Here is a 12,274-nt window from a genome sequence, read left to right as displayed (position 1 = left end):
TGTTATTTGTAGGATTTTCTAAAAGTTATAGAAACAATTCAATTCATTTTGAAATAGATTTATAAGTTCTGAAAAAAAATTCAAAAATGTTATTGAATTTGGAAAAATTCTAAACCACTTCTAGATTTTTCAAGATTTTGAAATAAAATTTTAAAGCTTTTTAAGAATACCTAGACTATTTAAAATAAAAATAATTTAATCTCTAATTTGAGAACTATTAAGTTAAAAAATTATTTTTCAATTTTTAATGTGTAGCTTAAAATTACTTAAAATAATGTAATTTTGAAAAATTTCAAAGTTCATTGCTTGATTCTTTAATTTAGACTATTGAAAATGTTATCGTGGTAAGCAGTTTGTTAAAAATTAATTTTTGTTGCTGAAAATCAATTTTCTTGTTTTAAAATTTTACTCTTTTTTTGTGATTAAAAAATAATTTTTTTTTAACTGCAAATTTATCAATTTTATTTTTGAATGTAAAATTGTGTTTTCGGGCAAAAACTTCACTATTTTAGCAGAAAAATCAATCGTTTTATAGAAAAATATGTCTTTTAGGGTCGAAAATTATAAAATTTGTTTGAATTTTCGTTATTTTCTTGAAAACTCGCCTTTTTTGGTTGAGTTAAAATTGTTTGTTCAATTAATTTGTTGCAAGGTAAAGAACTTTTTAAACAATTTACAGTTTTGCACCAAAAATCATCTCTTTGGTTACAATTTTTACTATTTTGTTGAAAATTTGTGGTTTTTTAAATTGAAAATTATTTTTCCTATCTGAAAATTTACCTATTCCATTTTTGGTTGAAAATTGATCTTTCTTAGTTGAATAGTCATCTATTTGGTGGAAAATTTAAGTAATTTAGTAGAAAATAAAACTTTTTCGTTAAAAATTCATATTATTAATTTAAAATTTAGTTATTTATTTACAAATTCATCTATTTTTAAAATATTGAAATTGAAATTGAATAAACATTGTCACAAAAGCTGGAAAAAAAAATTTATGCATAAATAAATTTCTTTTAGCCCACGGTGGAAAAAGAATTAAAAGAGATTTTGCAAAAGATACGGGAAGAATCCAGAGTTGCGCTTCTTAATTCACAAATCGAGGCTTTGAGCGTGTCTATGAAGTACATACAGGATCACTTGGATTCCGTCGTAAGTTTAAATAAAAAAAAGCTTTTTTATACCTTTTTTAGTTTATATTAAATTAATAAAGATAATTCTTAACTTTCGCTTTCAGCTGAAGGACCAAGGAAAAATAGAAGAAAAATTGCGCGCCCTTAAAGTTGAAAAAGAGGAGATTTCTGTAAGAACTTTCAAACAAATAAATATATAATATATAATATATGTATATATAAATTAATATAAATCAATTATATATTTCTTTTCGCAGAGCGCTATTCAAGAAATTAATAAAATCATTTCTGAAAAAGAAAGAGCGATCAGTGATATCAAAAAGAAAATAGATGATCTCGAGGACGAAGTATTTAGAAACTTCTGCCAGGAAATCGGGTGTACGAACATTCGTGAATTCGAGAGCAAAGATTTGAGGTAACTACTTTGTTGAAAATTTTTTTTTTATTTAAAATTATTTTTTGTTAAAAATGTATCGTCAATTTGGATGAAAAATCGTATTTTTAAATTGAAATTTCAACTATTTCGTTAGAAATCCACATATTAAAATAAAAAACGATCTTTTGCATGGAAAATTATTATTGTATTGTTTAAAAATTCTTCTTTTCAGTTAAAAATTCTAGTATTCCAGTTAAATATTTAGAATTTTAGTTGAAAATTCATCTTTTAAGTTAGGAATAAAATTACTTGGTTGAAAATTAAACTCTTTTTTGAGAACTTACTTTTTTTAAAGATACCTTGTTGGAAATAAATGTTTTTTATCTAAAAGTTAAACCATTTTAGTAGGACATTTAACTACTTTGCTAAAAATCAGTTTTTTTCGGGTTAAGAATCAGATTTTTAACAGAAAATTTAACCATTCCATTTTGGGTTTAAAATGTATCTTTTTTAAAATGAAAATTAAACTATTTTATTGAAAAGCATATTTTTTTATTTAGAAATTAAATTAGTTGTTTGAAATTTTTTTACTTTTTGAAAAATTGGCATTTTTTAAAGAAACTTAATCTTTTTGGTATAAAATTCAACAATTCGACTTGAAGATTCATCAGTTTAATTGAAAATTCATCTTTTTTGTTAAAAATTAATTCTTTCCACTAAAAATTTGAGTGTTTATTTTTTGTTGAAAATTGTTCTTTTTTTATTCAAAGTTAAACAATTTGAATGACAATTGCAAGTAAATTGAAAACTTCTTTTTTCTTTTGATGAAAATGAATTTTTTGCTGCAAATTTAATAATTTTCCTGAAATTTTTTTTCTTTTTTGGTTGAAAATGATTATTTTTTCAAAATGAAAATGTTTATATTATTCGAATTGAATGTTCCAAAATTATAGATAAAAATTTATCTCTTTAGTTGAAAATTAATTTTTTTACTACAAATTTAATTAATTTTTGGTTGAAAAATGATCTTTTTTAGTTGAAAATTCGTCTTTTTTGGCAGAAATAAATCATTTTAGTTAAAAATTAATATTTTTGTTGATGATTCAAATATTCTAATTAAAGGTTCATTATTTTACTTAAAATTAATCTTTTTGATTTAAAATTTAACTATTCCAGTTTGAAAATATAACTATTTTTTAAAAATTAGTCTTATTTGGTTGAATTTTTTGTCATTTTAACTGAAAAAGGAACTATTCCAATTTATTATTCCTTCATTTTAGTTTGCCGAAAATTCAACTATTTGGTTGAAAATTTGATTCTTTTTTGGTTCAAAATGATTATTTATTCGAACTGAAAATGTAAATATTATGTGAGTTGAATATTGCAAAATTTTAGTTAAAAATTCATATCCTTAGTTGAACATTGATTTTTTGACTAAAAATGTTATTATTCAATTTTTGGTTGAAAAAATATATTTTTGGATGAACATTCAACTATTTGGTTGAAAATCGATATTTTTTTTTAGAAATTAAACTAATTGTTTGACATTGAATGTATTATGTGAAAAATTCGTCTTTTCGTAGAAAATTCATTTTTGTGATTAAAAATGCATATTTTTTGTATAAAATTCAACTATTCCAGTTGAAGATTTATCATTTTACTTGAAAATTTATCATTAAACTTTTTTGTAAAAGAGTAATTTTTTTGATTCAAGTTTCATAACTTTAATTTAAACATTTATTTTGGAAAAAAAAAAGATTTTTTTGCCGCAAATGGAACTATTTTGTTGAAAATTTGTTTCTTTTTTGGTTGAAAATGATTATTTATTCGAACTAAAAATGTAAATATTATTTCAGTAGAATATACTAAAATTGTGGTTAAAAATTCATATCCTTAGTTGATCATTAATTTTTTTTACTACAATTTTAACTATTAAATTTATTGTTGAAAAATAATCTTTTTTAGTTGAAAATTCATTTTTTTGGTAAAAATTAATTTTCTTCCTTGAAAATTAATCTTTTTGTTTTAAATGCAATTCTGTATTCTAGTTAAAGATTCATAATTTTAATTGAAAATACATCTTTTTGCTTTAAAATTCAACTATTCCAGTTAAAGTTTTATAATTTTTAAAAAATTGTATTTGAAAGTTGAAAACGGATACTTTTTATTTATAAATTAAACAAATTGTTTAAAAATGAATGTACTTTGTCAAAAATTCGCCTTATTTGAAGAAAATTACATTTTTTGTAGTTGAAAATTCTTCTTTCTTGGAATAAAATTCAACTATTTCAGTCGAAGATCCATAATTTTACTTAAAAATTCATCAGATTGATTGAAAATTAATTTCTTCGATTAAAAATTTAATGTCCGTTTTGGTTAAATTTCTAGTTACATTTTTTGTTGAAAATGTATCTTTTTGGGATTAAAATTCAACTATTTGGTTGAAAATCGATGTTTTTTATTTAGAAATTAAACTAATTGTTTGAAATTTTATGTAATTTGTGAAAAATTGACCTTTTTTAGAAAAGTAATTTTTGTCGTTGAAAATTAATCTTTTTGGTATATAATTCAACTATTCTAATTGAAGATTCATCATTAAGTGATTTTTTTACCTTAAAACTAAATTATTTAATTTTTGGTTAACAATTAATTTTTTTATTGCCAAAATTAATTTTTTGTTTTATTGAAATTCAACTATTCCAGTTGAATATTTCATCATTTTAGGTAAGAATCCATCATTTTCTTTTACCTATTTTTTAAAAGATTAATCTTATTTTGTTAAATTTTTTGTTAATTTATGTGAAAATGTAACTATTATTATTAATGAATATTATTTATGGTTACAAATTTAACTTTTTTAGTAAAAAATTCACATATTTTGTTTAAAATTCGTCTTTTTTAGTAGAAATTAATTTTTGAGGTTGAAAATTCAACTATTCTAGTTTGAAATTCATCATTTTAGTTAAAAAAAACCCATCACTTTGTTTAAAAATATAACTATTTTTTGAAAATTATTCTTGTTTTTTAAAATTTTGTTTTTATTCAAGCCGTAAAAGGAACTATTCCAATTTATTATTCCTTTATTTTAGTTGCAAATTCATCTCTCAGGTTTGAAACTAATTTTATTCAACTAAAAATGTAAGTATTCCATTTTTGGTTGAAAATGTATCTTTTTTTAGATGAAAATTCATTTATTTTGTTGAATTTTTTGTTGTTGTAAAAATTCATCTTTCTTGGTTGAAAATTAGTATTATTTGGTTGAATTTTTTTTCGTTTCAAATGAAAAAGGAACAATACCAATTTATTATTCCATGATTTTAGTTGAAAATTCATCTCTTAGATTTGAAATTAATTTTTTCAACTTAAAATGTAAATATTCATTTTTGGTGGAAAAATTATCTATTTTCAGATGAAAATTTATTTGTTTTGTTGAAAATTCGTTTTTTTTTAATGATTCTGTTCGTTGAAAATTACACTATTTTAGTTGAAGATTGATAATTTTAGTTGAAAATTATTTTTTTTTTAAATTTAAATATGCCAGTTTGAAATTCATCACTTTCTTCAAAAATGTAACTATTTTTTTGAAAATTATTTTTATTTGGTTAGATTTTTTTCACTTTAACTGAAAAAGAAACTATCCCATTCTAATATTCCATGATATTAGTTACAAAAATTCATTTCTCAGTTTTGAAATTAATTTTTTCAACTAAAAATGTAACCATTCCATTTTTGGTTGAAAATTTATCTTTTTTTGTATGAAAATTCATTTATTTGGTTAAAAATTCGTTTTTTCGTGGTTAAAAATGATTCTGTTGGTTGAAAATTAATCCTTTTATTAAAATGAAACTATTTTAGTTGAAGATTCATCATTTGTTTGAAAATATCACTTTTTTTTAAATTAGTCTTATTTGGTTAATTTTTTTTTCATTTTAAATGAAAAAGGAACAATTCCAATTTATTATTCCAAAATTTCAGTTGAAAATTCATCTCTTAGGTTTGAAATTAATTTTTTCAACTAAAAATGTGTCTTTTTTAGATAAAAATTCATGTATTTTATTAAAAATTCGTATTTTTTGGCAAAAATTAATCTTCTTGGTTAAAAATTTAACTATTCCAGTCCAAGATTCATGATTTCAGTTAAAAATCCATCTTTCTTGTCACAATCTTTTAAATTATCTTTTAAGTTACAATTTCGTCTTGAAACATGGAATTTTCGAAAAGAATTCTAATTCTGATACAAAATAGTAAATTTTCGAGAAAAATTATATTTTTGAGTGGGAACAGGAAATTTCCTCAATCATATTTATATCTATTTCCATTTATTTTCATAAATCTAGACTGCGTAATTTTCAAAAAGAATGATAATTTAGACTTGTAAGAGAGGATTTTCCAAAAAAAATATCATTCTGACTTGGAACAGGTAAATTTTTCAAAAGAATTACAATTTTTTCTTAGCGCGGGGAAAATTTTGAAAAAGAAGTACAGTTTTTCCACCAGGAAAATGCAAAATTTACTAGAAAAAATCTGGGAAATGTCCGGGAATTAAATATTTTTTAGTTGGTAGAGACTCTACCAATTAATTTATTTGTGTCCACATATTTTTCAGAATACACCAACAGAAGCGTGAGAGGATTCAGCAGTTGATGGACCGTCTTAATACGATTAATTACTCTCTAGAATTAGAAGAAGCCCGTGACTTTGAAGGTAATGTTTATGTGTATAATTTAAGGCTGTTTTAAAAAATGTAGAAAAATCATTATTTTTTTTTTATTTGATTTTTTTTCAGATTATAATAGGATTTTTTGTTTGTTTTTTGTTTGTTCGTTTTGGTTCAAATTTGGTCGTTGGATTCTTGTTTTTTTTTAACAGGAGTGTTTATCAAGTTGTTTTACATTTAAAATTTGAAAATTAAATATGAAAATAATCCCCTTCAATAAGAAAAATCCTAGAAAAACATGCGAATCAAAAAAATTTAGTTGAAAAGTAGTATTTTCAGGCTGCCTACTCACCTGGAAAACATGGAAAACCGGGAAATGTTAGGAAACTTATTTAAAATTTAAAAAAAATTAATTTTCAGTGTGTTTTATTTGTAAAACTAGCTTTATATTGCTGGATTTAACTATTTTATTAAATTTTGTTGTTGGAAATTAATATTTTGAATTGAAAATTTAATCACCTTATTTTTTATTAAAAACTCATCTTGTCCTCTTGAATTTAGCTGTTTTTTTTTTATTAGACTTAAAATTTTTTTAGTTCAAAATTGAACTAATACATTTTCCATTGAGAATTTATATTGGTTGGATGAAAATTTAACTGTACTTGGTTAAAAGTTAATATATTTTGTTAAGAATTTATTTGTTTGTTGAAATTTTATGGTTTTGATGGAAAATTCATGTCTTTAATGAAAAAGTGAACTATTTTTTTTAAAGTTCTTTTTTTTAATTTGTTTTCATTTCGCAGAAAATTTAAATATTTCATTTTTGATTAAAGACTTATCTTTTTTTATTTGAAAATTCATCTTTTTTGTCAGAAAATTAATCTACTTGTTTACAAAATTCGACAATTACAGTTAAAGATTAATAATTTTAGTCGATAAATCATATTTTTGGTTAAAAATTAATTTTTAAACTGAATATTTATCTTTTCTCGTGGCAAATTCATATATTTTTGAAATTTCGGCCTTTTTTGCCTGAATTAATCTTCTTGTTTGAAAATTTTTTTATTTTGCAGGACTCACTAAGAGTTTTATATCAAATTCAAATAAATTTAAGAGATATTTAGAATTAAAAAAAAATAGAAATTTTCCAATATTCCAACAAAATTTCAAAGAAAATGTAAATTTTTGAAAAATTTAAAACAAAATTTGGAAGTTATTTAAGGATTTTTAAAGTCTAAAGATAATGAAAAAATTTTCTTAAGATTTCCGGGAAAAATTTTTATGATTTTTGTGTTTAAAAAATTAAGGTTTTTTTTTATAAACTCCTCGTTTTTCATATATGATTAATTTCATAGATTTATATTTAATTATATTCAACTATTTGGATAAAAATTTAGGTTTTTCTATTGAGAATTTAACTATTTGGTTGAAAATTTATATTTTTCATTGAAAATTCTTCTGCTTGATGGAAAATTATTTTTTTAAACTGAGAATAAACTTTTCCGTTTATCATTGCAAATTTAACTACTTTAGTTGAAAATTTGTCGTTTTTGTTTAAAATTTTTACTAGTTGGTTAACAATTTTTTAATTTTAATTGAAAATTCTTTTTTTTCGTGAAAAATTAAGTTTTTAAATTGAAAAAGAAACTACTCCATTTATTGTGAAAAATTTACCTTTTTTAGTTGAAAACTTTTAGTTTTTAGTTGAAAATTCAATTTTTTGGTTAAAATTTACATTTTTAATTATAAAATCTTCTTCTTGACAGATTTTTTTTTAACTGAAAATTAATTCCAATTAATTAATTCCACTTATCATTAAAAATGTACCTATTTTATTTGAAAATTTGTCGTTTTTGGTTGAAAATTGAACTGTTTGGTTGAAAATTTATATTTTTAATTGAAAGTCCTTTTTCTTGGTAGAAAATTCATTTTTTCAAACTCAAAATTGCACTATTCCATTTATCATTAAAAATGTACCCTTTTTAGTTAAAAATTAGTCGCTTTTTAAAAATTTTTGTTAAAATTTCAACTATTTGGTTCAAAAATTATGTTTTTTTGCTGAAAACTCGTCTTTTTTCATAATTTTTCGAGTGAAAACTAAATTATTCAATTTTTGATTAAAAACTTATCTTTTTAAGTTTTTTATTGAAAATCATTTTTTTTTGTTAGCAAATTAATTTTTTATACTGAAAATTAAAATTTTATTTTTTGGTGAAAATTGATATTTTTCATCGAAAATTCTTCTTCTTGGTAGAAAATTAATTTGTTCTAAACTGAAAATGAAACTATTCCATTTATCATTAAAAGTGTTCCTTTTTCAGTTAAAAATTTTAATATTTGGTAAACATTTATAATTTTAATTAAAAATTCTTCTTCTTGGTAGAAAATTAATTTTTTTAAATGAAAATTAAACTATTCCATTTATCATTTAAAATGTACCGTTTTTATTATAAAATTCAAATATTTGGTAAAAATATATAATTTTAATTGAAAATTCTTCTCTTCATCAGAAAATTAATTTCTTTTAAGTGAAATAAATGTTTCCATTTATCAATAAAAATTGATCTTTTTTAGTTGAAAATGTATCCTTTTTTGTTGAAAATTTTATATTTTTAATTGAAAATTCGTCTTCTTGGAAGAAAACTAATTTTTTTAAACTGAAAATTAAACTATTCTATTTATAATTAAAAATTAAACATTTTTAGTTGAAAATTCGTCGTTTTTGGTTGAATATTTATATTTTTAGTTGCAAATTCTCCGTCTTGGTAAAAAATGATTGTTTTTTTTTTAAACTAAAAATTAAACTATTCTATTTATCATTAAAAAATAACCTTTTTTAGTTAAAAATTTGTCGGTTTGGGTTAAAAATTCAACTATTTCTTTAAAAATTTATATTAACAATTGAAAGTTCTTCTTCTTGGTGGGAAATTCATTTTTTAAACTTGAGAATTAATTTCGTAGAGATGTATAATTTTGAATAAATTTTAGGTTATTTCAAAATTTTACCGGAAATGGTTTATTTTAACAAAAATTTAACTTCTTTAGTTAAAAATTTTTCGATTTTGGTTGGAAATTGAACTAATTGGTTACACTTTTTTCTATTTTGATTGCAAATTCTTCTTCTTGTTGGAAAATTAATTTTTCAACTAAAAATTAAATTATTCAATTTTTGACTAAAAACTGATATTTTTTAAGTTGAAAATTCAAATATTCGGTTAAATAATCATGTTTTTTATTAAAAATAATTTTTTTGTGGAAAATAAATTTTTTTATACTGAAAATTAAACTTTTCATTTTGATTAGAATTTATATTTTCATCGAAAATTCTTCTTCTTGGTACAAAATTAATTTTTTCTAAACTAAAAATTAAACTATTCCATTTATCATTAAAAAATTTACCTGCTTAGTTAAAAATTTTAATATTTGGTTGAAAATTTATATTTTTAATTCAAAATTCTTCTTCTTGGTAGAAAATTAATTTGTTTTTAAACTGAAAATTAAACTATTCCATTTATGATAAAAAATTTCTCTTTTGTAATTGAAAATTTTTCGTTTTTTTTGTTTGTTAAAAATTATACTATTTGATTGAAAAATTATGTTTTTTATTGAAAATAATTTATTTCTGTAGCAAATCATTATTTTTTAAACTGAAAATTAAACTTTTATTTTTGGTTAAAATTCTTCTTCTTTGGAGAAAATTATTTTTTTTCAAAACTAATACTGGAAAACAGGTTATGAACAAATATAAAAGATTTATTCAAAAAGAATCAATTTATTAAAGGCACTTGGAAGGCAGGTCTTTACTCTTTGAGATGCGAGATTCGACTAAAGAACGAACGTGTCACAAACATCAGATTCATACACCATACACATTTCAATCATGGCTATTGTTTATGTTACCGAGATTACGAGCTCTTGAAGCTTTAGGCCAAACTTCTTAGAACCGCAGAACACACACGACTTAAAACATATCGTTTTCAGCACTCCAAAATCGTAGATTATATTTTTGCTCTATATACATATATACAATAGTTGACATAATCCAACAACTAAAAATTAAACTGTTCCATTCATCATAAAAAATTTATAGTTTTTAGTTGAAAACCCAAATATTTGGTAAAAAGTATATATTTTTTATTGAAAATTCTTCTTCTTGGTAAAAAATTAATTTTTTTAACTCAAAGTAAATTTTTTCATTCATCATTAAAAATGTACCTTTTTTATTTGAAAATTTGTCGTTTTTTGTTGAAAATTTATATTTTAAATTAAAAATTCTTCTTCTTAGAAGAAAAATAATTTTTTTAAACTGAAAAATAAACTATTCCATTTCTAATTAAAAACGACCTTTTTTGGTTAAAAATCTATATTTTATTGTTGAAAATGCAACTATTTGGTTCAAAATAAAGGTTTTTTGTCGAGAATTAATTTCATAGAGATTTAAAATTTTGAATAAATTTTAAGATATTTTAAAATTTCACCGGAAATGGGTTATTTTAACCAAAATCGTTTGACTTTAATATTAAACTTAAAATTTTTAACATTTTCAGGTTACGACAGTCATTTTCGACTGAAATTGATATTTTGAACAAAAAATATAATTAATTCTGCATTTAAGATACCACTTTTCATTAATTATGAAAAATATTCTCCTTAATTTGTTCTCTTTAGATAATATACAGGATATTCTATAAATATTAACTGTTTAATTTAACCCTTAAACGGCCAAAACGCCACTACCGGGACACCGCTTTTCAACGGCCAATAACTAATACTATTCGACACTAGAAAAAATTGAGGCACATATATTTTTATTGCTTAAGATCTCCTCTTTCCGACGGTGCCAATGAAATTCCTGAAAAAATTTATTTATTATCCCAAAATGCAGTTTAAACAAAAAAAAACGTGATTTTTCGTGCCTATTTTTTTTTGTGAACCATTTTCCAAAGCTTTTCGAGTCTGTAATTAACCTGGAATCTCACTTACCTGTGGAATAAATGTCTAAACTTTGAGAATCCATGGTTCAAAGATCGATTTTTCGTTTTAGTATTTTCAAAATGGCGTCTTAATGGCAAAATTTTTGTAAAAACATTCATGAATTTTTTTACAATAAACGATGCGCTTTTCGGAAAAATCATCAAGAATAAAAAGTTCTTGTAATCAACCAAGGAATACGCCTGATTTTTTTCGAAGCGTTTTGAGCAAAATTTTGGATTTTGCATATGAACAATTTTTGCAAATATCAAAATTTTGCTCAAAACGCTCCGGAAAAATTCAGGCGTATTCCTCGGCTGATTACAAGAACTTTTTATTCTTGACAAATTTTCCGAAAAGCGCATAGTTTTTCAATAAAAATTTTCCAACGATTCCGTAACTTTTATTGCACTCTGACATCAAACCACACCTTCACCGCACTGTCATCCTGGGAATTTTCGAATACACCCAGCAAAAAAAAAAAATGCCAAAGCGTAAAGCCTTAAAAATTGCAACAAACTCCGAATCGGAATGGGATTCCGATGAAAATGATGAACGTATCATCATACCTAATCCAGATTACTCTGGTTCTGATGGAGATGATTCATCAGATGACGAGAATTCGGGATCGGAATTTCCCAGACCGAATGTGTCATATAGATCTGTTTTCCATAATTACACAGCATCTCAAAAACAATTGGAACCTAATCACGTTTTTTCATGGAGTAACGACGAAAAAGTTTGCCCTGGAAATTTCTGTAAAGAAATCAGCAGGAAATATTTGTCGCAATCAAAACTAGGTGATTTCGAAACTCACAGATACGAATCACGAACAAGAGCATTATGTAATAATGAACAATGTCGCCAGAGGACTACTAGATTTTGCATTGATTGCAACATGTATTGCTGCTTACATTGTTTCTCAAAATTACATTCTGAAACAGCAGGATCAAAATGATTTCAATGGATTGAAATCTGAAATGAAAAAAATTCTCCACAAAAAAAAAATTAAAAAATGTAAAAAAAATATATAAAATCCTGTTGAGACTCACTCAAGCTATTATTTATTATTATTTATGGTACAAAAACATCTGCCCTGAAACGTGTCTGTACCCACTTTCTTAGGATAAATTCTATTAC

General features: G+C 22.5%; 1 protein-coding gene across 1 annotated transcript in view; it reads left to right on the top strand.

Moving 5' to 3' along the window:
- Positions 1-12,274, top strand: part of LOC117178580 (collagen alpha-1(I) chain-like) — a 120,582-nt gene that overhangs the window by 48,103 nt on the left and 60,205 nt on the right. Inside the window, exons 11-14 of the mRNA XM_033370007.1 lie at positions 1,018-1,149; positions 1,235-1,300; positions 1,388-1,545; positions 6,113-6,210. Coding sequence (XP_033225898.1) covers positions 1,018-1,149; positions 1,235-1,300; positions 1,388-1,545; positions 6,113-6,210 — 454 coding nt within the window. The remainder of the gene's footprint in view (positions 1-1,017; positions 1,150-1,234; positions 1,301-1,387; positions 1,546-6,112; positions 6,211-12,274) is intronic.

The sequence above is a fragment of the Belonocnema kinseyi genome, chromosome 8 (assembly GCF_010883055.1).
Source record: "Belonocnema kinseyi isolate 2016_QV_RU_SX_M_011 chromosome 8, B_treatae_v1, whole genome shotgun sequence".
Taxonomy (NCBI): domain Eukaryota; kingdom Metazoa; phylum Arthropoda; class Insecta; order Hymenoptera; family Cynipidae; genus Belonocnema; species Belonocnema kinseyi.
Note: the sequence above shows the minus strand (reverse complement) of the source record. Positions and strands in the feature narration are given on the sequence as shown.